We start from the raw sequence: 23,826 nt of genomic DNA, 5'->3' as shown, positions 1-23,826 counted from the left end.
ACGTGACTTTAGCGAGGAGGAGAAGAAGTCTCTTCCAGTAACAACAGCTCCAAATCTTATGAGTCAGTCCATTACGGATGGTTAGTTATATCGACCGTGTCCCGCTTCTTTCACAGTGCATTAAACTCTGATTGAAAAGCCGTAGCGCGAGTGCGTGCGGTTGCTTAGAAGTGAGACTGATTTCCTCCACGTCGGGGCCTCGAGTACCACGAATTTGAAATCAAGAGGTCCCCCGGTTGTTGTACAAAGGTATCACATTAGTTTTGGGAAGACGGTGAATTGCCTCTGGATAGTTTTGGACGCCAAGCTGCATATTTGGAAATTACAAGATGAATACACGCATTTGGGATTTTTTTTTGGCAGCGTTTAAATCACATCTGTGTGTCCTGCGGAAATAAAAGCAAAATGCTGGTAGAAGTTGATTTTGGTTCGATTGTTTCAATCGATTGCGCACAATCGAAAAAATCCTAAAGATAAATTGAGTTACAATGCCCATTATTAGATTAGTCTTAGAACAAAAGTGATTCGTATATTTAATAGGAAATATATTTTTGGTATAATCCCGTATCTCCACAAATTGGGACGGGAGACCCCCCCGACAGATTTTGAAAGTAGAGACGATGGTATGTCCTGACTTGGCTTCCATCCTACCAAAAGAATCTTTTTTGATTCAAAAACCCAAAGTGACATTTAGAACCATAATCCCGATGCTTCAGAGTCAGCTGCGATGGAAGTGGTTAGTGACCAAAGTGTTAGTCACGGCATCAAAGCCAACGTGGTGTTCAACGTATAAAAACATTTACGGGAAGCCAACACGTTCATGGCTTTGCGGTCTGACACATATGCCACGTACACGAATGGTTTGATCTTAAGTCCGATGTAGTTAATCAGAGCAAGACTAACATGACGACCGCCTTCACCCCATGTTTTGTTGTCGCTCTCAAAAAACATGTTGCGAATTCCTGGCTTTGTCTGCCAGACAGATTGTCACTGCTAATATTAATAACATGTTGATTCAGTTTTGTCAAAGAGAATCTAGATTTTAAAGTTTCTCGTCAACCCTGGTAGTCGGACCAAGTCGTGTTTCGTCTCTGTGGTTGGTCCGAATTGGTTCCTATGTCTGTCAAGATGGAGTCATTTCAGGAAATAGCCCTGTCCAAGAAAAAAAACACTTAAAACCACTCTAAAAATGAAGATGACCAGATGGTGAGACGACAACCGCGACATGAGTTGAACCACTTATGTGGAATGGGAAAAAAAAGTTGAGCCGCAAATCGGAATAGATCACGTTATATACGAACAGTTGACCAGAGATCTTTAATTGTAAAGATTCCAATCGTAATGACAAAAGTCTCTGAAACAATCCGGCTATGGAGGAGCAACAAAAAAGTTTTTGTTGGTTAAACTCGGCATTTAAAATTACCGTAATGTTTAAATCGGAATCGGACAAAATTCAGATGTTTTGTTTTTGGACTTGTGGCTGTTACATGTGTTGAAGGATTAGGAGACATAAAATGTTTCTGATTTGCTAACTGCGACAAAAACAATTTTGTGGATCCTCCAAAAACATTTCATCTTATCTTCATGGTGTTCCTTCTGGTTTGGATTTGGAATTGTTTTGCCTGCCAGCCTTTGTTCCACCTGCCGCAAACAATCAACAGAATACAATCGAGTTTGTTTCATGTGGTTTATTTCGTATTAAAAACACGTCACTCTCAATTTGACATGGCTTCCCTTTCTATGGTACGACTTTTTTGGGGGGGGGGAAGGGGATGCAACGATGTGACTTTCGAGACTCTCCTCATGCTCTGCATTCCCGATGAACCACCTGCAAATAAACCGACGGTCCTAATTCATCTCAAAATCCCCCATCTTTCATCTTGTATGTGTTTTATTAATCCCGCTTTGGAAAGGCTGGAATCAATTACAACGAATATCAACCCAATCAATCCCGCCTGTCTCCAAAGATGATTGCCTGCTTTGTGACATCTTGAGCTACATCTCGCAGAATTCAGCCCAGATGACTTTCAAAGTACTTGCATCCAGATTGGGCCTAAAAAAAAAAATTACCCCCTACCCCACCAATCAAAGGTGATTATTGTCCCAATGTCGAAACTAGACATTCATCAATCTATAGATAAAAGCTTTGAGGTTCAAGATGGCAAAAGGTAGACTGAATGATTATCTTTATGTTCCTCGCGGTTTTAATGGCCTACTTATCATTGACCCGAGGGAAGCGAACATGGCCAATTTTAGGGAAAGAAAATCCTGTTGCTGTTTTCTTGCCGGCCCATCATATCCTATCAACACCTTGACTCGATGTGTTTAAACAGCAGGCGGGACGACGAGGGCAAAAAAATAAAAATGAAAGGGATTCTTGTCTTGAAACAAACATCTCGACCCGAGCGGTTGTCAGTCACGTCTTCCCGCTTGGCCTCTCGGAGTTGAATGGAATCCTAAGAAGAACGCCCGTCTTCCGCTTGACTGTGTCAACAGGCCGAGCGCGAGGTTTAAGTTTCCTTCACCTGCGATTCTGTGAAGAGGCGCCAAAAAAACGATCGCGAGCAGCGGTCCAAGTGTTTGTGTTGGAGGGAACGCTTTGTACGATCAAATGTGTCAAAAGCAAAGTGCTGAAACATCATTTCTGGGAGTGTCTTGATTGTACGTGTCAATGAGAGCATTGTGTTATCACGACACCAAGGCCACGTTGGCGGCCAAAGTTGCGTAGAAATAATAGAAGGCTGATTTTCTCCTCGGCGGAATGTTTCGGTAATTACTTTGATATTTGGAAAGAGGAGTGTTGGAAAAACAAGAACATCTGGCACGGATGGTAAGTTTTGCTTGGAATATCAAAACCGAGATTGCGAGAGTGACAGTTTTCGGTTATGTTATGTGTTAGGGTGGTCAAAAGTGTCACGGTGGATTTCGCAGTGTTTACGATTCTAATCAGTTTTGTTCATCGAGGTTTATTTACGGAGTTGCTTTTCACTTTTTAATTTCGAATTGAGCTACCACCGAATCTCTCAGTCTGATCTTTCTGTTTTTGTCGACTTGTTTTTGCCTGCCTGCTTTTGTTCCACCTGTCTCAAACAATTAAAAGCATAAAATTGAATTTAATTAAATGCTTTCAATTGTCTGATGTGGTTTCTTTCGCAAGACAAACAATTCTCCCTCCCGTTATGTCTCATCAGATGTTTTCGTTTAAGTCGGCGAGTTCGCAGACGAGATAATTTGCATACGAGGTGTAATATAACCAAAATACGAGAGTGAAGCGTTTCAGGGCAAGATAGGAAGGTGCTGAAATAGCAGAAAATATGATTGTGCAACAAGATCATTTTCAGAAATATTGAAGTCACCTTCACCCTCCCCAAAACTTGCTTAGACATGTTAAGTTATTCTTATGGCAGGTTTCCACTTTTAAAGAATTCCCAGAAAATTGGCGACCTAACTTCCAACATTGTGGGAAGAGTTTAGGAAAGGGCCGTTTCTGTTCCAACTTGAGTCACGTGCATAAAGCAAAACCCATGAAAGCCTCACAAATATTCTTCTGGATGAATTCACCAAAATAAATCCCGCAGAAAGGTAGACGCTGTTCGAAAAATGTCCCAATACTTTTGTCTCTTATAAGGAATCTGAGCACGTGTTTCGCTGCGAGTGATAATGGAACACACAGACTTTTGTGGTACTTCCAGTAGCCGCTAGAAAAATGAATGCCTTTGAGGAAACGTGGCAGCGGTTTCTAGTCACTATATTTATATTTGTCCTTGTCTGCCTGTGGTGTCTTCATGCGCTCAATAATTGTCTCTTACTGTCATTTTTGTCATCTTCTGATGAATATGATGATTCTCTGTGGCCTAAAGGCATTTGGAACTGAGACAAAGTGTAAAAAGATGAGGGGTTAGACTACCGCAGTCTGTAAGGTCTTTTTTTTGTATGGCGGAAAGGATCAGTTTATGCATTACTTGATATTACATTTTTAATATTTGCCTTTAGTTGTAAAACAAAATGTTAGATACGATGAAGCTATATGAACTCTAACATATTTCAGTTTTTTTAAATTCCAAAAACATCAAGAATTTGCAGCTCCAAAAAGAACATAGCTAAGTTAGCTGATTTGCTAACGGTTAGCTTTTATGCTAACTATACAGGGCATCATCTTTTCAAATACACACTACATATATCTTTCCGGCAGCCACATGTGACAGATATGTGCGAAAGTGTTTCAGGGAGTTTTTGAACAAACCACATTTTTTGGACCGACTCACGCAAATAAAATAGAACTTTTGAATAACTGTTCATTCTCGTTACCACCGGGGTTAAAAGCGCTCTCGGTTGGACCGTCTTTTTTCAAACATATACGGCCACATTTTTATGTCAATGCTCGTATTTCATCTTGACTTTGCGATTGTAATTGCTGTAATTGAGGTGTGATGCACAATAAGCGTTTGCAAAAATCCAAAGTACATAATTTGGCCCTTTTGGTACTACGGTTAGTCAGTGCGGTAGGATGTTACCGACAACTTTTGGACCCTTGACACTTACAGCTCGGGGAACATCCATGTAATCCTTTGGTCACGGAAAATAAAAGATTTGAGTAAATCTATAAATGAATGCACTCATTTGTTTTGTTGAACTTGGATATCGCAAGATGTGAATGTATTTTGTATCATTTGATGCAGGTAGACAAAAATAAAAGTGAGGTTGGTTGAATTTTTTTTTCAATTTGTTTTGGATGGATATGTGAAAAACCAGTAGAGTGTGTCTTTTATTGACTTTGGCCTGCCGCTTTGACGCGCCAAGAGGACACACCCAGAGACAGACTGAAAGAATCTCTGCCGACCGACCGAAGGGAATCCAGGATTCAAGAACGGACAGGATAAGCTACCAAATCATGAAAACCGGCATCCGGTTCCTGATAAAACCCAAAGCAGACAATTATATTTGAATATAAGCTTTATTTACAACGTCGTCTGCAAAGTTTACAGTGTCGGAAGCACGTTATCAGATCTCCATCTTAACCACTTTGATCACCGTCCCTAAAAGGCCCCCCCTTGTAACTGCAGTTGCAAAATGCGACTATATACATAGTGGGGGTTGGATACAAGCAATAAAAAACTTGGCAAATGGATAGTTAGTTGCAACTTCATTGTCCAAATGAGTAACAAAAAGAAAAAAAAAAGTATAAACACTGCATGATATTCTACAGTCTGACAGAGTACGAGAACATTTGACCATTTGCAGTCGGGTAACATGGAAACGCCAAATTCTTGATTATTTCACTCTTTGATACTACGTGAGCGCCACGGCTAAATGAAACGGAATAATTGGATTGTCAAGCACCAAAAATCGCCTCCATTACAGTTTGGTCTGCTAAATAAATTGATCAGATCAAGTTGCATCGGGTAACTTCCTTCCTCTGTGTCATTCGATTAAAGCCGATCTGAAGTGCCGAATATCACGTCCTGTCCTCAAGGTGAGTTTTATTTTGATTCGTTTTTGTTTTATTTTACAAAGGCAAAATGTTTTTCATGTCACATCATAAAGGATCATTTCACTTTGACGGTTCCGCTACACTTTTTTAATTAATTTCCTATTGACTGCAAATGACCACTAATTAATTTTTATTTGTAGTATGAGAGTAAATCCAATGCAAGGTAATTTGAGGTTTCAAAATGTGCTTTTTACGAGTTCGAACAATCCTGAAACTGTGTCGTGCCTGTAAGGAAATAAAAGCAACACGCTGTTCACCGGTCTGACTTTTCAGTTTTGGGTCACTTCCTTGTTGTTTGTATGAGACAATTATTTTAAATGAATCGTTAAGGTGGGAACATAATACTAACACTTCTGCGCAAGACACAAAAGAATAAATAAGAATTTAAAAAAAAATGCACTGCATAAGATAAATCGTTACACATGACAGAGTAAAATAAGAAAAAGACAAGCCCTCATCAACTCTTGTTTAGAAGCAACTATGAAAACGGAGGCAGTTGATATCCCATAATTTGTCTTTTCAAAACGACACCAAAAAAAAAAACATGTTTAAAAGTCAGCTCGCACACTGCCTTCAAAATGAGCGCATCGGTAACAAAGGCACTAAACTGGCGGATTGAACCATTTCTTGCATTCATGCCTGTAACATGCGCCACCATTTTAAATAAATTGACCTCCTAAGCCTTGCAGTTCAAATATAAATATGCAATAAGAAGCTACAGAAAATACATGTACAATATGAAGCTGCATGATAAAGTTGACCTATGATTATTTTGTCATGACTTGCACACAATTATTGATTTTCGAGGGATTTTTCATCTGCTTGGCCTTTCAATAGAAACTCCACATTGATGTAGTTTTCTCTTCACAGATGCTTGACATGTGTGAATACTTACTTTTGGCTCAATACTGGTTCTTCTTTGGATGTATACGGCACCACGCAAAGGACGCGCCTGCTTTATGTTCAAGTACGCTATATACATCAAATGTATCAAATCGACATGACGTCACAAAATACAGACATGTTGGAGCTTAGAAAAATACTTAAAAGTGGATTTGTGATTTTTTTTTGTGTTGTATACAAACATTTTCCCATCCTATGCCTAGTTGCTAAAAGTTGAGGTAAAAGCCCAGCTAGCATGTCCTCGGGTCACATTTTAAGGATAGGTAAAGTCTTTCTTCGATTTTTTTTTTACAATGACAAAGTGTCCAAAATGGGAGAGGAAAATTTCCGATATAAAAGGTAATTTTTTTTGTCCTGTTTTTTTCCTTCCCTCTCAAATACTGAAATCAATTCACTACTGAATATGTGGAAAAATGCTGTTGAGGTATTCCAGATAGATGTCACTGTGCTAAAACAGGCTTGATGCCGTTTGGAAACACAAAGCAGGCATGTCCATGAAGAGCAAGAAAGCAACAGGGAAGAGGAATACAAAAGATGAATAAATGAAGTTTTCTTTCCCCACAGCTCCCCCTAGTGGCGCAACAGAGGATCGCAATGCTGCAGAGGGCTGTTAGTGCTCATGCTGCTGTTGCCGTATGCCGGGTTAACTCACAGTCAATGCAAAGTCATGCAAAGGGTCGGCAGGCAGGTATTGCATGCATCGTGCGCCTCGGGTTTCGCCAGCATGGATGGGCCGGGCCGTATCGGGCCGGGGTCACTGCTGCGCCGATCATGCTGGGATATTGCTGTTAGGGGGGGGGGAGGGAGGAGAACAGGAGATAACAGTCAGATAGGAGGGAATGTTAGCAGTGAATTTTGGCCTGGATTTTAAAAGCGGGTGACTAATGTGCCCCAGATGTGATACAGGGCTGGGGGGGTTAAGGAATGGTTAATTTGTGGCCACAAATGAGTATTTAGTGCACACATTTTCCCTTTTTTGTGGCCACAAATGAATATTTCTTGGCTATTGTTAAAATAAAAAATCTCCCCACATCACATGTCCTGTCATGAACAATTAACAGAGTTAGTTTTTGAAAGACTAAAACCAAAAAAATGATTTCAAAATAGGGATTTGTGAGCCATGAAAGTTGTTTAAGATGAAAGACTTGACTTAAAAAAAAAAAAAAAAAAAAGCGGTGCTCCACTCAATCCTTTCTTCAATTTCCACTTCCAGGAGATGCAGCTGTCCTATTGTGTGTTTACTTTTCTATTTTGGCACTAAAATGTGTGATGAGAAAACCAAGTATACGCTGGTGAAGTCGCACCTACTGAAATTATTTCAGCAACATTTGTTACCCGTTTAGAAATAAAAGATGAAGAAAAAAAATACTTTTAAGACTGATCTAGGTAGAATTGTGCATGACTACTGCATGTTGAGGTTAAGTGGTGAGCAATGCGCGATGATAAAACAATGCTCGTCTCGTGTGTGCTCTGCCATCACTTGACTCAGAGGGAAAAAAAAAAAAAGTTTAGCCGGGAATAAAAGCGGCGAAACGTTTTTGGGCAGTCTTGCCTGGCATCTCTACCTGACGGATCTAATCAGGAAGAAGGGTGAAGAAAAAACAAAATGAAAATCAACAGGCAGAATTTGAAATGAACAGTTCAGGGTTTTGAATAAAGTAGTTTTGCTGCTGGAACTTTTTGTCTGCCTTTCTACCTCGCGGTAGCCGGCGGGACGTGGCCTGGGTAGCTGCGCCGGGAACTGGTGGCTTGCCTCTGGCGGGCCAGGAAAGACTGACTGGAGCCGGTGTTGGCCAATCTGTCTTCGGCCGCCTTTTTCTGGAAAGTCATTCCCTGGGAAAATAAATAAAAAAAGATGAGTATTCAACAGAACCGGAGCAATTGACTTTAAATTTATCTCGTTTAAAAACAGACGCTGCAGCAGGAGTCGATTATTACCGGCCGACTAATGGTGAAGAATTGGAGAGGGAGGAAAAATACATTAGTGTTGATTTAAGATCAGCTCTTAGCAATACTGCCACCTAGCGGTGAACTCTGTCCATGTTATGTCTATGGCGGTTTTGCACTGAAATAATTAATTCTGTTATTTTTTGTGTGAATTAAATGGTCCATTAAATGTCTGTGTGTGTTTTGGAGTAATTTCAAAAAACTGTTAATGTCACTCTTACCATATTATACCAGGCCGACACAATCAGTTTCTCCTCATAATCCCTCTGGCTTTTTGTTTTATCCATTTCTTTCTGTTGAAGAAAAAAAAAAAGACTATCAGAAGAGAATCACACCAAGAGTTTATCTTTGGTTCTTATTTGCGAGCCAAATGACCTCCAACGAGTGCAGCATCCGCTCTTTCTCCTGCAGCTGGTTTTTCAAGGCCTGAACTTCTGGACCTGAGCCCTGGTTCTGTTTAGGATCTAGAGTGCGAATTACCTGAGAACCCAAATGGAACCAGTCAGGGATGTTCGACTGTTAATAAGGATGTTTGAAAATTGAAATATGTCCTCACGCTCTTGGCTTTCTCCAGATATTTCTTATACCGCTCCTCCATTTGCTTCATCTCATCATCTTTCTTTTTCAAGGCCTCCTCCAGTTCATCCACGCGTTGAGCTAACAAAAGAAAGCCGAGTGATTAACCAGATTCAAAGACGACAGCAAGTTAAGGAGCACTCGAGCGTAAACTCACAGCCGGCGGCGTATTTGGGCTCCATCTCGTCGATGAAGGCATTTTTCTTCAGTAACTCGTTGTTCACTTCTTGAAGTTTCTCCCTGGTGAGGCGGAGCAAATATTTGTATTTTTTCAAAGATGCACAGTCATAGATGAACACAATGTACTTACATGTGCTCGGCGTATTTCTTCTTCATAATGGAAGACTGAAACGTGAAAGAGAAATATGGTTGAACACAAACTGAAGTTGAAAATTGGGAGTCTCTTGAAGCCACGTTTCATGACGTACATCATCTGCTTTGGAGCCTTGTTCCTGGAGATTCTTCTGGAGCTCTTCTATCTGACTCTGTTCCTCCATCAGGCGCTGGTTGGTTAACCTACAAACATGCAAAGCGCAGAGACCGACCGGTTGGACAACATTGTTTGGAAGACAAAACGGAGTTGACAGCCTGACAAGATTAAAATACACTGACCTGTTTTCGGTCTCCAGCTCACTTTTCCTTCTATTGGAGTCTTCCAGCAGACTCTGTAAAAGCGCAATCTTCTCGTTATCCGAGCCCTCTTGAGCCAGCTTCAGCATTTTGTTCTCGTGCTGAAGGCGAATCAAATGCTCTCTGTGCAAAAAATTGATTTAGTTAAGAAGCATCCAATATTTTTTCATCGCGCCAAACATACCGAATCTCTGGCGTTGTGATCTCGGCTGCCAAAGAATCGGAACCGTCGGCGCTGGCGAGTGGGAGAAGACCTGGGGCACAAATAATGGTCTTGTAACTCGAAACGTTAAATTTAGCCAATTCTTTTTTTTTTTTTGCTTATACCTGCCGTTAGCTGTCCCTCTTGAGCTTGGACACAATGCAGCTCCTCAATGGTCTCCTTCAAAGAGTCTCGCTCCGTTCGCATACGCTACATAGGGGGAAAAACAAATTCATAAAATGCAACCATTTTGTACATAGCATAAAAAATGAATAAATAACTTATCCGTGCACATACGTCCTTTTCTTTCTGTAAAGAGTCGACTTTCTCTTTGACACGTTTGTACTCAAACTCCATCTTGTCGGCCTTTTTCGATTCTTCCGACAGTCTGTTTTGAAGTTCCACCACCTGCGCAGAGCGGATGGAAGAATCCACGATGACTATCACAGCAACGCAAGCTACGTTATGTAGCTTTTCCGATTTACCTGTCTCTTATAAGTCTCCAACTGGCCCTTGGTAGCATTAGCCTTTCGGAGCTCTTCTTCTAAACTGATGTTGGTCTGCATTAACACTGTGTTCTTCTCCTCCAAAAGCTTACTCTGCAAAAAATGGAAACAAATGTTGCTGATAGAACATGGGGGACAATAAAATTGTGAATATGTGAGAACTGGTTTGGATGTTTGTAAGCGGCACCTGTCTCCTGAGGAGTCCCATGTCCTCGAGTTTCTTCTTGTAGTGTTCTACTGTGCCCTCAAGCTTTGACACTTTGTCTGATGAATGCCTGGAGAAGAAAAAACAACAACATCTGGCTTGTTTCCCTTTGCCTTGGGTATAAAAAGTCTACACACCCTGGATTTTTTGTGCTCTAAAAAAAATGAGAAGATGTGGTAGACAGAAGTTGCTTACCTGAGAACATCCATCTCATCCTTCAGCGACTGGGCTTCATCAGCCAGAGATGTGAGCTCTTCATTCTGCGACCTCACCTCCAAAAGTTCTTTTTCAAGCTCCTCGCAACGGATCCGATAATCGTCTTTCGATGCTTCCAACCTGGAAGGTGACGACAATGAAATGATCCCAACTGGTTCCGAAGACGGCTAACCTTTGCGCTCGGTCCACACCTGAATGTTTCTTCCTGGAGCTGCTCCAGTTGCGTCTGCAGCTGGAGGTGTCTGCGGCCGGCCGGGCTGTTGATATCCTCGATGGAGTCCGACTGGTTGAGTCGCTCCATTAAAAGTTGGTTTTCCGCAAGCAAGCTACTCTTTTCCTCCTGTAGGGCTGCCACCTGAAAGTTGAACGCGTGGGAGATATTTATTTCAAGGCCATCTCACGTATCTGGAGATGACACCTCAAAAGTTCTGCTAACAAGGCAAACACACGCAAATCCTCAGCAAAGCGGGTCATTTGAGGCAAGCAAAACTGAAGGCGGGGGGGGGGAACAAAAAAAATCGACATGACTCTTATTAGTCACACCACACAGAATGAGTGGAAGAAATAAAGTTTGAATTTACCCTCTCTTCTAGCTCATTAAAGTCTAACCTCAGTCTATCGCGCTCCTCTTGAATATGGAGGGCCTTGGAAGCAAGGCACAAATGATATTGAAATAGCCACAGAAACAAATTGAACAGAACAGGAGATTAGATAATCCTTTAAACCACGGCTCAATTATGGAGTTGGCAGGAAATGAATGCATCCATGCAAAATAAATAAATATTGAAATATTGGGAAGAAAGCAAGTCAAAATGTAATGGAATTCTTACGCAATATAATCAGGAAAAAAAACATACTTAATTTAGTGGTAGATGTGAAAAGGCCCATAAATTGACTTTAAAAAATAAAAAAATAAAAAGGATGAGGATGACATGAAACCAACCTGCATATCAAGCTCACGACACCTCTGGGAAATCTCCTCCTTTGTGGCCAAAGCTTCATTGAGCTCCTCAACAGACTTTTTTAACTAAAAATGCAAAAAAATAATGTTTTCTTTTATTTTTTTTTTATCCATCAAGAGTTAATACTGGTTAAGAATTGGTCAATTCAACAGACCATGTGGCACTGATCATTTAAAAAAAAAAAAAAAAAAAAAAAGATTAGTCAATTTATCCCACTATGATTGCAACACAAAGGCAAATAACAAATTTACATCTCATGAATATGCGTACCTGTCTGTCGAGATCCACGTAGGAGTCGTTTCCTCCTGTCACGGGAGTCTCTTTACTCATGAGCTGATGGAAACGCAAAAAAAAAAAAAAAAACCAGACGATTGAAGGTTGAAAGTCTGAATGTCTAAATTCCATTCAATCTTGACCGGAACATCTTCCCAATTCCACAAAATGATCTACCTCTTGGATGGCTGTCATGACCACATGCTGGACTGATTCCTCCATCATCATGATGGATTGGATATACTCTAGAGAGGAAGAAAATAAAACGGTGAGACAAGTTGGCGCACACAAATCTTGTGTTGGATTTTGGACGCTCACCTTGCTTCTGTTCACAGTTGACAGCACATCCCAGAATGAGTTGAAGCATCCTCCCGAGTTCTGCCGGGTCGGAGTGTTCTCCGATGAGGGTGACGTCAGGAAGCGTGAAGTCGTTTATGTGCTGGCCGAGAATCTTGAAAGGGAGGGGCAGATTACACATTGCCAATTTGTCCTTTTAAATCAACTTTGAACGCTTTCAAAAAAAAAAGTCATCCATCCATCTTACCTCCTGGTTATAATCGAGGATACCTTTGAGAATTTTCTTTAGATTGCTGACCTGGAAAAAAAAAAGTTTCACCCAAAAGCCATGATTTGAATGAATGCTAATACACTATTACATGCAATAATTATGACTGAGTGGATCGAAAACGTGAATCATTATAAACTGGAATTTATCCTCACCTTTAACCTCCAGTTGTCACCAACATCTGGCTTGATTCGACTAATCCATGCGTCATTGAAATACACTTCGTCTCTACGAAATGAACACGGAAAATCAAATTCCAGTCGCGGAATATTAAGACCAGGTGACATTTCTAAAATGTAACACTTCTAATTCTCCACTCACATTTTCTGGAGAGCCTGCGCCATAACGACGCCGCTCGTCATGTCCTCCACAGTCTTGCATTGAGCCTCGACCCCGAATGTTTGAACCTAAACCAACAAAATAATTATTCGATCACATTTGATTGTGCTGACACCGCATGTGATAACGTAAAATGAACAGCATGTCTAAAGCCAACTTGAAAACTATTTCAATTATGCGCCCGGTTCAGTCTATCATCTGGAGTTCTACTTAAGGCTGTTGCCCAGAATGACAAGTCCACATGCCAACAGTCCACGTGACTGAAATGGAGAACAGGAATGTTGGAAATTTGACAGCAAAGGACAAGACTAAATTCCTACCCATGGATCAATTTCCTTATATTTTTAATAACAGAGCTCAAAAGACCATGACATCTATTTTTATTTTTTTTCAAAGAATTAATTTCCTGAATTGAAAAAGGCTCAACTAATCCAAAAAGGACTGAAAGAGCGGATCTGAGAGGATCTGTATCTGGCAGACAAATATCTCAAGACTGCCCGCTGGCCCAGGGCCAGCACACAAAACCCAAACAACACCCCTTTATTACATAACACCGTTTACCAGGGAAATCACGGACGTCACCATATAATATCCCGCTTGCATGATGGCAACATTTATTTTGGAGCTGTGTTGATGTAATAGATCTCCCCCTTGTTTTTAACCTTCTAAATCCTAGGCAGCAAGACACACAAGGCCATGCTAATGCAAGTAGCAACTTGCTAAAAAGAGGTCAAAATTGGGGGGTTGTCACCAGAGGCGCTTAAAAGGGGGTCAGGGAACAAAAGTAAGCATAAGCTACTTAATGAGTGTTAAGGCTGTTCAGTTTTGGAATACAAATGTCATTCATTTGCAATATATTTGCGACCGTTTTAGCACAGCCCAGGTTGTTGTACTTTTTATTTAAAAAAAAAAAAAAAAAATTGGTGATGAGAGGTGTTTTTTTTTTTTTTAATATTTGACTTGCAACTACTTGAGCAAAGCAAAATATTCAACACAGGTCTTGCAAGTCAGAGTGTGAAATATGTCACATATTTGACCACAAAAGTATTTCCCACTGCAGCACCGGAACACATATGCACACCAAGTTGTGAAAAATTAAATTCACTGCTCTCACATTGACAATTCAGTAAAGCTTAGCGTGCTATTTACACTTGCAGCATCCTTTGTTGGTTGGTTTTTCACTTTGTGCGCTCTACTCGCTCAGTTGGAACAGTTAAAATGGAAAAGTCCAATTTAAGCATGCTTATTGCTGTTCAACCTACAAATTTAGTACACAAGGCAAATCACATTGTTGAGATTTCACGGTAAATGTGATTTACTCTATTGTAACATGGTACCAAGGCAGCTTGATTCTAAAGCAGCACAATGCAGCGGACAAAGCTCTATTTTAACACCATGCATATTTTGACTGTAAACTGCAGACAATGCAGACAGTGTTTTATTCAAAACATGACATTTTGCCACTCTGTTGACATGACGTTGTAACGTGTCAGTCATGTAAACATGATCATAGTCGATAGCACATGCCCTTTTAAAGATGCTTTTTTTTCCTGCAACATTTCCATGACCAAGTCAGAATGTGAACGAAAGACAAAAAAAAAAGGGTGGCCCGTCCTAGGATCGATCCAAAGACAAAAAGACTTTCCAATGTATTTTTTGAACCTCTTGACCTGCCTGTCACAAAAGTGTCATCCATTAGGAACCTTGCCAAATAATCGCTTGCCCCAAATGATAAATATTTTCTAGAAAAGAGCGACTAGCAAGCAACACATCACCAGCTAAGGCAGCCAACAGCTGGCCTGCATACGTAAGCGACGTGAGCTCGTGTCATTTTTCCTCGGTACCGCTGTTAGCTCATGAGCTAACGTTAGCCTCGTATGCTAGCTTGCTAGCTAGCGCCGGAGGGGGGGAAAAACAATACCGGATGTTATGGTCGATGACTTACCCATGTTAAAAGGCTTTCACAGAGTTCCACTCGATCCAAGGGCCCCGATGTAGACATTGTAAATAAAAGTAAGCTAGATAATGACTAGAGCCTAAAGTTATTAGCGACCTCAGACGCTAGCTCCCGAGGTCTCTCGCTCTCTGGGTGTCTCACAATCCGACACCGGCGTCTGCCTGAGGCGGGCTGGTTGGGCGGAGTCGAGAACTTGACTGGACTGTATCGATTGTGCTATAAACCATCCTTAATTTATCTAAGGCACATATTTGACATTTTTCTTCTGTTGACACGGCATAAAAAATATTGAATAATTGAGTAATTCCTTTTAAGTGCCCTAACCATTTGCATTACTAGCTTCTGTTTTGTTGCATAATTGTGTTTCCCACACCCAGTGAGCAACATTTTTGTAGTTGATTCCAAAATGATGACTTGCACTATTAATCACTTGTACTGTATCAGTGGTTGATGCTCAATTATTATAATGGTGGTGTGGAATGCGCCTTGGCCTTGAATTTACCCGACGCTTGCCCGACCAGTTTAAAGTATCAACAACAACAAAAGTCAGAGGCAATAAGTCCCAAATGTCATAATTGCACATTGCTCAAGCGTCACATTTATTTCTCAATTGCAGGTTAACAATACAAACCAATTGTCCAGTTTACAGTAAGCAGCAGCTCACAGTCACAAGTGCAACAATATAGAAAATTCCTGCGAGTAGAAACACTCAATGGTTGCTAAGGATAATTCATTATTTTACATAAATTGAATATTCGACAAAATAAACAAGTGTAAAGTCACTGAACAGGTTGTGAGAGTCACACAGCAATGACTCACACTCGTCCATTTCTACAAATTCATAAGCCTTGTCTTTGAGAGTCCAAAAAAGCGGCATATGAATTTGATGCATTATAAATCAAACATTTTTATTGATGTTGAATCCGCTGTAAACAAAGTTCTATAACATAACGCAAACTACCTTCAAGCTTCAATTTCCTGGATGCAAAATGTGCCGGACTAGCCGTTCAATCTCTGCGTGACCACCTCCCTATACATAATCGAGATGTAGACAAAGAGGAGCAGGATGACGAAGAAGTCGTCCATGAATCCGAGGAGGCCGAAAAGCGCCTCGGGGAGGATGTCGAGCGGCGACGCGAGATAGGTGAGTGCTCCGACCAGACAGAGGATAATTCGGATTCGAAACATCCAGAACAGGCCGCCCATGGAGAACATCTCCCTGAAAGCGTGGCGGAGGAGGGTGGGGACGTCACGGAGCCGGTCCATCAACTGTGAAAACAAAAGGCGAGAGAACAAGACTGTTAAATCTAGAGGCTCCCTGTGATTGTTTCTTTTTGCTGCAAAACTAAAAACTCACAGATCTTGGCTGGCCCGAGAAGCGACGGTTGTAATCGTTGATGTCTCTGAGGATGAGCTGAGGTTCTGCCTCACCATCCTGGACTCTCTGAGGAGCAGCATGCTCATGGAATAGTGGGAAGAGCAATGTGACCTGGACACAAGGAGGAGAGTAAAAAAAAAAAAAAAAAAGTAGTATAGCTTTTCACAAATAAATATTTTAAAGAAATCAATGTGTCACCATTTGTCTGCATATGGGACAGTTAATGGCACCCAACCAGGCGCCATATCTCCAGTAGGCTATAATACAGGAACCTGGTGGACAAAGAAATGAGCCTGTTCAATTCCGACACTTTGTCTTTTTGATATCTGTTTGACATTTTCTTGACTGGCGTTACAACATCCTTACCACAGAAAAGATGACCGCAATTGGTTTCGACGGGTAGAACGGCTTGTTGTAAACACACCGGGCAAGACATATCTCTGTAATACTGCTGCCTGGCTTCCGGCTGGGGACTTTGCGGCTGGGAATTTTCCTCCTGGGATACAAACAAATAAAAATGCTACATTGCCATAAATTGGATGACTAACCATCCATATTTATTACAGCCAGCAAACCTGCTCTGATTGAAGCTGCTGTCGCACAGCTCGAACATGCTCCTGATTCTCGGGGTGAATATTCGGCTGCTGATCCTCTCTGAAATATCAACATGTATGGTGTTCATAACAACAACTCAGCAATGTGATTTCAGGTGATGCAACAGAATCTTTAGTTGCATTTATTTACCTGCAGAGCAGCGTGAGGAAGCCTGCCAGGAATGTGAGGGTGAGTACCACAACAAACAGAACTTGGTTGCTCACGCCTTCGATTAACGTGTTTTCATCTTGGATGAGATAGTCCACGTCCCCACACTGATTGTCCTCCATCGCCCACACTCATAACCCGATTGTTACTTCCATGACTGTAGTATAATCACACGACATGTCACTCGTTAATTTTAATGCACCAGGTTTGTGTTGTTGTCTATGTACTCACCTTTAAGTTCCACAAACTATCTCTGGAGCTGGCGTGTAAAATATTTTTACTTTCTACATCGTCCGCCAGTAAATTCAGTCTGCCATGATGTTAGGGTTACAATTGAACAATGATTATTCTTGCTAAATTTTGCAAAAGTCCTCGTACGCTAAATAAATGACATTAACTGGATTTCGGTTGGTGTTAGCTTCAAGAAGCCAGAACTCGCTAGCTACGATCGCTGAGAAACGTCTTGAGTATTTTCAAAGATGTTCTGTGAAGGAGATCTTCCGGTTCAACGTACCAGGTCTATGTAATTTTGTGGTCTCATTTACGTAGCGTGTCATCTTATTCTCTGAACATCTCTGATCGGAGCAGCGACGCTGGTAATTCACGGTTTTAACGCTAGACGGCAGTAGTGTCCATAAACAGCAATATGACTTTCAACAATCGGTTGCGAAGAAGTACCAGGCCTCCCCTCGACTCTTTACGCAAAATGCTATCATCGCCATCAGGGAGCTAGTTTCACAACAATAAATATTCTTATTGATTTGTGGCAAAAAATGCCTCGTTATGCTCAGATGGTGATGGGCCCAGCGGGTAGCGGCAAGGTGAGTTATCCGATGATTCTTGATCCAATTTGATGGCATCATAGCTTAGTTAGCTCTTAAGCTAACAACAGCTGAAGATGCATGTGCTATGTTTTGATTTATTTGACTTCACAGAGCACCTACTGCGCCAGGATGATCCAACACTTTGAGGCTATGAATCGTTCTGTTCAAGTGGTCAATCTGGACCCTGCAGCGGAGTATTTTGACTACCCTGTTATGGCAGGTGAGGGGGGTGATATGACATAAATAATAGAATGTAAACATGAATTCACTAGGTACACACAGTTTGGTGATCAATACATTTTTACTTCAAACAATCATTACAAATTAACCTGTGACAAAATTTGGGCCCTGGTTTTAAATTTGGGAGCCCCCAGTATTTTGTAATCCTAATCACGTTTGTCTCTCACTAACATATAAAGAAAACAACTGAACCGTGTGGAATCTTTGTTTTCAGACATCCGTGAACTCATCCAGGTAGATGATGTGATGGAAGATGAATCTCTCAAGTTTGGCCCCAATGGAGGTTTGGTTTTTTGCATGGAATATTTTGTCAACAACTTTGACTGGTTGGAGGAAGCCTTGGGTCACGTCGAGGATGACTACATCTTGTTCGACTGCCCAGGTAAACATACAAATATTTTTTTTTCACAATTTAAAACCAGTTTGCACCCTTTTAAGATGAGCAATTTTTCCTTTTACAGGTCAAATTGAATTGTATACTCACCTGCCTGTCATGAAGCAGCTGGTGGAACAACTACAACAGTGGGAGTTTCGGGTGTGCGGAGTCTTCCTGGTGGATTCCCAGTTCATGGTGGAGTCTTTCAAGGTTGCATTTTGTTTTCCATTGTGAACGCACCATTTTAGATGTTCATAGTTTGACATGACCGTTCCTCTGACCGCAGTTCATCTCGGGAGTCATGGCGGCCCTGAGCGCTATGGTGTCGTTGGAGATTCCCCAAGTAAACATCATGACCAAAATGGATCTGCTCAGTCCTAAAGCCAAGAAAGAAATTGAACAGTAAATTGCAATTTTAGCTTGCCTTGCACTACATTTCCTCATTTAGTTCAATTCATCTTATTACCATAAGTAGCTTATTAAACAACCAGAAGCAGGCAGTAAATATTTTACATTTTGAAAGTGTCTCTCCCTGTTTTCACAAGGTACCTTGATCCTGATATGTACTCCATGATGTCGGATAACTCTGACACCATCCGAAGTAAAAAGTTTAAGAAGCTGACCAAAGCTATTTGCGAACTGGTAAGCCGCTTGATCTGATACTGTTGACACTGAAGCATCTGCTGCTATGGAAATTAAACTGCACTGAAAATTTTCTGTTTGACTCCAGATTGATGACTACAGTTTGGTGAGATTTCTGCCCTTTGACCGTACAGATGATGAAGGTATCAACATAGTACTACAACATATTGACTTCTCGATTCAGTACGGAGAGGATCTGGAAGTCAAGGAGCCAAAGGTAACACACATAGTTCCTTTTATAGGAAGTCCTTGATTTATGATGGGATGTGTGTCCTTAAAATGCGTAGGTTGGAACCGTCATAAATCCAGCACCACCTTTTAACAAGCATCATTTTGACAAAACAGCAATTCACTTTACCCATTGTCTTTTTATTTATTTATTTTTTTTACAGGAGATTGATGAAAATCCCGGTGAAAACAATTTTGAGGAGTTATTTCAAGGTCAAGTGGAAAGCTGAGAAATGTCACTTCAGGACTTCATGTTCTATTTGGACTCTCTAAAATGCATATGAAGAACCAGGAAGTGCAGCCCAATGGCTGAGGGACTTGTGTTGTTGGCATTTATCCTGTTTGTTATTATTATAAACTTTTAGTTTGGTGTAAAATACGTTTTAAATATTATTTTTAATAATAAACAAACTTCCAAACTGCACCATCGTGTTCGCGGGTGTTTATGGCGACCTCTTGTGTCCGTTTTGCAAAATGCTGTGTGGCCTCTTCCTGTTTCAACAGAAAGGTGGGACAAGCGGAAGCAGCATCTTACGGTGCTAATATTCGTCGCTGAGGTGGTTGAATCACATTATTTGTCCCTCAACATGCCGGTAAGTGCATTCCACTCTTTTATGGTCGGTTAATAACCGAAAAGGTAGCAAACAAATCAAAGGGACGCTGTTGAGCGTGCTAACTATGATGTTAGCATCGATGGCTAGCAGGGTTAGCAGTCGTTCCTTAATAAAATGGCTTGTACGCGCTTTATTCAGTATCTACTAAACTTATTTCAAATGTCAGCGCAAACAATTACTCCGGCCTAGCTGCAGTAAAATTGCGACATTTAGGGAGTCATGCAAGCAGACGCTTTAGAGTTTGGGATTTGTCAGCAGATATGTTGAACCTCTCTTGCCAGGCCTATCATTCAACCATGCAGGAGGAGAACACCAGGTCGGTGGGGAACATGGCTTTAATGCCCCTTAAAACTCAGTTTAAGGGACCAGCGAGAGGAGATGGTAAGCGTATTTCCTGTTTCTTAAACTTGATTAGTCAGTGGGTGACTTCCTGTTTACAGAATAAGTTTCTAGGTGATGTTCAAGCTTGATAAGCCACTGATATTTTAATTTAAATCCTTATCAAACTTTTCCAAAGTGACAAAACAACATTCTGCTTGCATAATTATGACATGATTCCAAAAAAACAGATTATCAAGCAGCCTGTTTTTGTCCATCGCAGGAATCGATTCTGACATCATCGACGAGGCTATCTACTATTTCAAGGCTAATGTATTTTTCAAAAACTACGAAATCAAGGTGAGATGCATTTTTCCAACGTCAATGTAGTTGTGCGCACTTCATTCCTTTACATGCCCTAGCTTGCTTTCCTCTCATTGCCCAGACTGGAAGTTTGCAATTTCATTGCTGCTCTATGAATGCGTGTTTTTTTTTTTTTCGTTAAGAATGAGGCAGACAGGACGTTGATCTACATCACACTCTATATTTCGGAGTGTCTAAAGAAGCTGCAAAAGGTGACAAATCCCCCCCCAAAAAAATCCACCAACGCTGCCGAATAGCTTGTCGATAAGTGTTTTTTTACCCTTTGCAGTGCAGCTCCAGGGGCCAAGGGGAGAAGGAGATGTACACGCTGGGCATTACCCACTTCCCCATTCCAGGAGAGCCCGGCTTTCCGCTCAACGCCATGTATGCCAAGCCCGCTAACAGGCAGGAGGAAGGTGAGATAAAAACATGCAAACAATGTTTGTGGTCAAACATAATCTCTTGATGTTCTCCAACCTTGTCCAGACACAATGAGGCTTTACCTCCAGCAGATCAGACAGGAGACCGGCTTGAGGCTATGCGAGCGTGTGTTCGACCCTGTGACGGACAAACCCAGCAAGGTGAGACTGCACACACACCCGAAATGTAAAATTGCACTTATCTATGGAGCAAATAATCTTCTTGCTCTCGAAGAATTGTAAGCATGCTCCTCTGTTTGTTTCTTGCAGTGGTGGATGTGTTTTGTCAAGAAGCAGTTCATGAACAAGAGCCTGTCTGCTCCAGGACAGTAAACCGGTAGGGGGGCGCACGGTGTTAACATCCGAGCCTCACCTTATGGACGCTTTATTTCTTAAGATCGCATTTGTGCTTTTTGCAGTGCAATTTTATACTCTGAGTTGATAAGGACGTGTTGTCACTTAAGTGTACGTTTAAATTGAGCTGGTGCTTGATTCAATAAAGTTATTGTGGATGCGGGAAATTTAGTTGATTTTGAATTTACTATGATCCTTTTAAATCATAAAATGTTCACCCATTTAAAAATGACACATGTAAAAGCATTCGAATGAGTTGGTAACGGTTGAAATTTATTTAACAGCACTATCCTCCAAAACAAATCAATTTCACACAACTACTCTATTTAATAACACTCGCCACAGCAAAGATTGTAAACGACATGCATTCTATTCTGATATGCCCTTTTTGTTTTTCTACAACACTAGCCCTCAGTTTGGTTTTATAAAAGGCACTGTATGGCTCAGTGTGGCAGATTTATTTAAAAAAAAAACAACTGGTTCTTGTTTAAAAATAAATACTTTATATGAAGGGAAAACTAAAATATGAATATGGTGCATGGATTGAGATTCTTGGGGAAAAAAAAAAATAAACAACCGATGGCTTTTGCTGAATCTTTTGAAGTCCGGAAATATGATGGGTCAGAACTCCGAAGTGGACTTTGTTGTACCTCTCAGCCACTCGTTTAATCTTCAATCTGAAAAATGACACAAGTTGATCAAGCTCTCGCTGATTATCCGCCACTCAATCACGTTTGAAACTGTTGCACTTACTGAAACGTCAGTCAAAAGCCATCTCTTGACTTTTCCGCACACAACGTGCAACCTTTTTTTTAAAAACACCTCTGGGATCATCACGCCACTCTTTCTGCAAAGGCGCCACACATACACATGTGAACATTTGGTCTTTCCCACAAAAGCTGTCGACAATCGCACACCAACTTACCGCCGCGTCGACATTTGCGGGTGAGTCGCCGTTGGGGTCTGCCAACATGGAGATGACGCTGATCATGATGGTCTCCACCGTATGGATTGGCAACCAGCGTTCCTCCGGCTTCTCATACCCATACTTGTCTTCTCCGGGCTCGTGCAGGATTGAGATGCATACGTCACCGTTTTTTGCAACTGGCCAAAAGACAACTCATTACTTACATTGACTGAGTAGTAGATGACGTCAAATGAAAAAAAATCAAAAATTACAAACCATTTGGATGCCAGATTTCCGTGATGAACTTCATTTTTGGTGGTCTCAAAGGATAATCCCTTGGAAATGTTAACGTGGCCTTGAAGAAACCTCCTTCACTACAAAATAAAAACCAGCAGTTCAATTTCAAGCACTTTTTTCTTTTTCTTTTTTCTACCAAGCACTTCCAAGCCAATGACCGGATGATCACTTACAAGAGTGTGTCCTGTGGTCCAATAACGACGACTTCCCACTGAAATATGTCATTATCGTCCACAAGACCAGCCGAGAAGCCTTCCACGGGGTTCTTGTTCAGATCTGAAAGGTTATAATTGTTTGCAGACACGTGATCGCCAAGAAAATGGTAAATAACAGGTAAACAACACCGCCGACTGCACAACAAGGCATCGAATCCTTTCACTAGTCCTCGTGCACACAGAGAACTTCACGTGCAAGCCAGGGATTGAGTAAGTGCGGCTAGCTAATCTTACAAGTGCTCACTCTTGTTTCACTATTACAGAATTACACAGAAATGTATTTTAACTAAACAAATTGTTGTAGTTATTAGCGAGCTGTGCCTCTCGTTTGGCAGTAGCACCGCTTGGCTAACTTACCTGCTAATTGTTTACGTAGCAACAAAGCCGACTGTCCCGTCATTTTTGTTCCCTTGACTAAAAATTTCCCAATCTGCTATTTAAAAGGAACTTTGAATTAAATAGTCAGACAACAGATCCTGGTGAATAAGACATTTGACAACATCCACGTTTCGTCGTTCTCTAATTATGGAAAGCGGACGTCGCTGGCCGTAAAAAGCGGTATGACGCTCTTTCAAAATAAACGGGTGGGTAGAAAAGCTCACCGGAAGTCTAAGAGACAAATATTTTCCTTAAGTATTTTAAAAAAAACTGTTAGAATTCCAGTTATATGACGTTTGATGGTAAGATTTGTCTCACTGAAATAAGGCCAAAATACAGGACCCACATGCGTTACTTCGCGTTACTTCGGGTTACTTCGGGTGAGTTCGGCAAACCTCGGCAATTTCCGAAGCGCTCTTTTTTTTTTTTTTTGAGAGAAGATTTGGGGTTTGTCAGGTTTAATTTATTGCGATAAATTCAGAAAAACAACAAAAAAGGTGGAGCATCAGGCCGTCAGCCTACTTAGCAAGTCCAAAATAGAATCGATGATGCTATTTCTGATTCAAATTTGCACAAATATTCTATGACTGAAGACATTTTGTACAAACTATAATCTGGACCTGCAGAATTGCAACAACAAAAAAACAGCAACAACATTAACAACAGAGGCTTAAGTCTAAAAGTTGATTTTTTTTTTTAATTTGCAAAATAGTTGCAGAGGCCCACGCTATACAAGGGG

The 23,826-nt window shown here is 41.0% G+C and overlaps 6 protein-coding genes across 11 annotated transcripts in view; 3 read left to right on the top strand and 3 right to left on the bottom strand.

Moving 5' to 3' along the window:
* Window positions 1-4,938: 4,938 nt before the first annotated feature.
* On the bottom strand, window positions 4,939-14,947 carry hook3 (hook microtubule-tethering protein 3). Of its 4 annotated transcripts, none has more exons than XM_037265996.1 (25): window positions 14,761-14,947; window positions 12,798-12,883; window positions 12,632-12,704; window positions 12,456-12,506; window positions 12,230-12,362; window positions 12,089-12,156; window positions 11,909-11,971; window positions 11,620-11,703; window positions 11,258-11,320; window positions 10,868-11,031; window positions 10,656-10,796; window positions 10,443-10,530; window positions 10,235-10,348; window positions 10,047-10,157; window positions 9,875-9,959; window positions 9,732-9,801; window positions 9,530-9,670; window positions 9,346-9,433; window positions 9,228-9,262; window positions 9,075-9,157; window positions 8,898-8,998; window positions 8,717-8,821; window positions 8,563-8,634; window positions 8,091-8,227; window positions 4,939-7,968 (listed from the first exon to the last, which is right to left on the bottom strand). In XM_037265996.1, the coding sequence occupies exons 1-25, from the start codon at window positions 14,815-14,817 to the stop codon at window positions 7,956-7,958; spliced, it is 2,226 nt and encodes a 741-aa protein (XP_037121891.1). In that variant the 5' UTR covers window positions 14,818-14,947; the 3' UTR covers window positions 4,939-7,955. The 4 variants fall into 4 exon arrangements, with proteins under 4 accessions (XP_037121891.1, XP_037121890.1, XP_037121892.1 ...); XM_037265995.1 differs by having other exon boundaries at window positions 4,939-7,179; XM_037265997.1 differs by lacking the exon at window positions 11,258-11,320 and having other exon boundaries at window positions 4,939-7,179; window positions 14,761-14,946.
* A 399-nt stretch (window positions 14,948-15,346) lies between these two features.
* Window positions 15,347-17,393, bottom strand: rnf170 (ring finger protein 170). 2 transcript variants are annotated; one of them, XM_037266001.1, is made up of 8 exons: window positions 17,298-17,393; window positions 17,144-17,261; window positions 16,895-17,069; window positions 16,726-16,804; window positions 16,517-16,646; window positions 16,349-16,422; window positions 16,130-16,261; window positions 15,347-16,041 (listed from the first exon to the last, which is right to left on the bottom strand). In XM_037266001.1, exons 3-8 carry the CDS (start codon window positions 17,032-17,034, stop codon window positions 15,772-15,774), a joined length of 825 nt encoding a protein of 274 aa, XP_037121896.1. In that variant the 5' UTR covers window positions 17,035-17,069; window positions 17,144-17,261; window positions 17,298-17,393; the 3' UTR covers window positions 15,347-15,771. The 2 variants fall into 2 exon arrangements, with proteins under 2 accessions (XP_037121896.1, XP_037121895.1); XM_037266000.1 differs by having other exon boundaries at window positions 17,144-17,387.
* A 292-nt stretch (window positions 17,394-17,685) lies between these two features.
* gpn3 (GPN-loop GTPase 3) lies at window positions 17,686-19,646 on the top strand. The gene is made up of 8 exons (XM_037265999.1): window positions 17,686-17,733; window positions 17,848-17,956; window positions 18,191-18,358; window positions 18,438-18,562; window positions 18,639-18,754; window positions 18,898-18,994; window positions 19,083-19,211; window positions 19,387-19,646. The coding sequence occupies exons 1-8, from the start codon at window positions 17,686-17,688 to the stop codon at window positions 19,450-19,452; spliced, it is 858 nt and encodes a 285-aa protein (XP_037121894.1). The 3' UTR covers window positions 19,453-19,646.
* A 39-nt stretch (window positions 19,647-19,685) lies between these two features.
* arpc3 (actin related protein 2/3 complex, subunit 3) lies at window positions 19,686-21,461 on the top strand. The gene is made up of 7 exons (XM_037266003.1): window positions 19,686-19,815; window positions 20,118-20,217; window positions 20,438-20,514; window positions 20,661-20,729; window positions 20,807-20,933; window positions 21,004-21,098; window positions 21,207-21,461. The coding sequence occupies exons 1-7, from the start codon at window positions 19,810-19,812 to the stop codon at window positions 21,267-21,269; spliced, it is 537 nt and encodes a 178-aa protein (XP_037121898.1). The 5' UTR covers window positions 19,686-19,809; the 3' UTR covers window positions 21,270-21,461.
* An 81-nt stretch (window positions 21,462-21,542) lies between these two features.
* On the bottom strand, window positions 21,543-23,315 carry LOC119131501 (ubiquitin-conjugating enzyme E2 G1-like). Of its 2 annotated transcripts, none has more exons than XM_037266005.1 (6): window positions 23,067-23,315; window positions 22,668-22,770; window positions 22,474-22,571; window positions 22,216-22,394; window positions 22,044-22,137; window positions 21,543-21,967 (listed from the first exon to the last, which is right to left on the bottom strand). In XM_037266005.1, exons 1-5 carry the CDS (start codon window positions 23,107-23,109, stop codon window positions 22,051-22,053), a joined length of 510 nt encoding a protein of 169 aa, XP_037121900.1. In that variant the 5' UTR covers window positions 23,110-23,315; the 3' UTR covers window positions 21,543-21,967; window positions 22,044-22,050. The 2 variants fall into 2 exon arrangements, with proteins under 2 accessions (XP_037121900.1, XP_037121899.1); XM_037266004.1 differs by having other exon boundaries at window positions 21,543-21,960; window positions 23,067-23,314.
* si:dkey-112m2.1 (transmembrane protein 132C) overlaps window positions 22,696-23,826 on the top strand; it is an 85,612-nt gene continuing 84,481 nt past the window's right edge. Inside the window, exon 1 of the mRNA XM_037265992.1 lies at window positions 22,696-22,827. The gene's annotated coding sequence lies outside the window, so the exon portion shown is untranslated. The remainder of the gene's footprint in view (window positions 22,828-23,826) is intronic.

The sequence above is a fragment of the Syngnathus acus genome, chromosome 12, assembly GCF_901709675.1.
Source record: "Syngnathus acus chromosome 12, fSynAcu1.2, whole genome shotgun sequence".
Taxonomy (NCBI): Eukaryota; Metazoa; Chordata; class Actinopteri; order Syngnathiformes; family Syngnathidae; genus Syngnathus; species Syngnathus acus.
This window is presented reverse-complemented; position numbering and strand designations above follow the sequence as displayed.

Coding starts and splice junctions, on each gene's coding strand:
- hook3 (XM_037265995.1), bottom strand. CDS start 14,817: ATGTCTACATCGGGGCCCTTGGATCGAGTGGAACTCTGTGAAAGCCTT. Junction 10,797..10,867: donor CTCCAGGAAGAAACATTCAG/GTGTGGACCGAG, acceptor GTCACCTTCCAG/GTTGGAAGCATCGAAAGACG. Junction 9,960..10,046: donor CTTTACAGAAAGAAAAGGAC/GTATGTGCACGG, acceptor CCCCCTATGTAG/CGTATGCGAACGGAGCGAGA.
- rnf170 (XM_037266001.1), bottom strand. CDS start 17,034: ATGGAGGACAATCAGTGTGGGGACGTGGACTATCTCATCCAAGATGAA. Junction 16,647..16,725: donor AGCAGCTTCAATCAGAGCAG/GTTTGCTGGCTG, acceptor TTTGTATCCCAG/GAGGAAAATTCCCAGCCGCA. Junction 16,042..16,129: donor TCTCGGGCCAGCCAAGATCT/GTGAGTTTTTAG, acceptor TTGTTTTCACAG/TTGATGGACCGGCTCCGTGA.
- gpn3 (XM_037265999.1), top strand. CDS start 17,686: ATGCCTCGTTATGCTCAGATGGTGATGGGCCCAGCGGGTAGCGGCAAG. Junction 18,563..18,638: donor TCATGGTGGAGTCTTTCAAG/GTTGCATTTTGT, acceptor CTCTGACCGCAG/TTCATCTCGGGAGTCATGGC. Junction 18,995..19,082: donor CCAAAGCTATTTGCGAACTG/GTAAGCCGCTTG, acceptor GTTTGACTCCAG/ATTGATGACTACAGTTTGGT.
- arpc3 (XM_037266003.1), top strand. Junction 20,515..20,660: donor TCAAAAACTACGAAATCAAG/GTGAGATGCATT, acceptor TTTTTCGTTAAG/AATGAGGCAGACAGGACGTT. Junction 20,934..21,003: donor CGCTAACAGGCAGGAGGAAG/GTGAGATAAAAA, acceptor AACCTTGTCCAG/ACACAATGAGGCTTTACCTC.
- LOC119131501 (XM_037266005.1), bottom strand. CDS start 23,109: ATGACGGGACAGTCGGCTTTGTTGCTACGTAAACAATTAGCAG. Junction 22,771..23,066: donor GCTACGTAAACAATTAGCAG/GTAAGTTAGCCA, acceptor ATAACCTTTCAG/ATCTGAACAAGAACCCCGTG. Junction 22,138..22,215: donor CCGCAAATGTCGACGCGGCG/GTAAGTTGGTGT, acceptor GCGCCTTTGCAG/AAAGAGTGGCGTGATGATCC.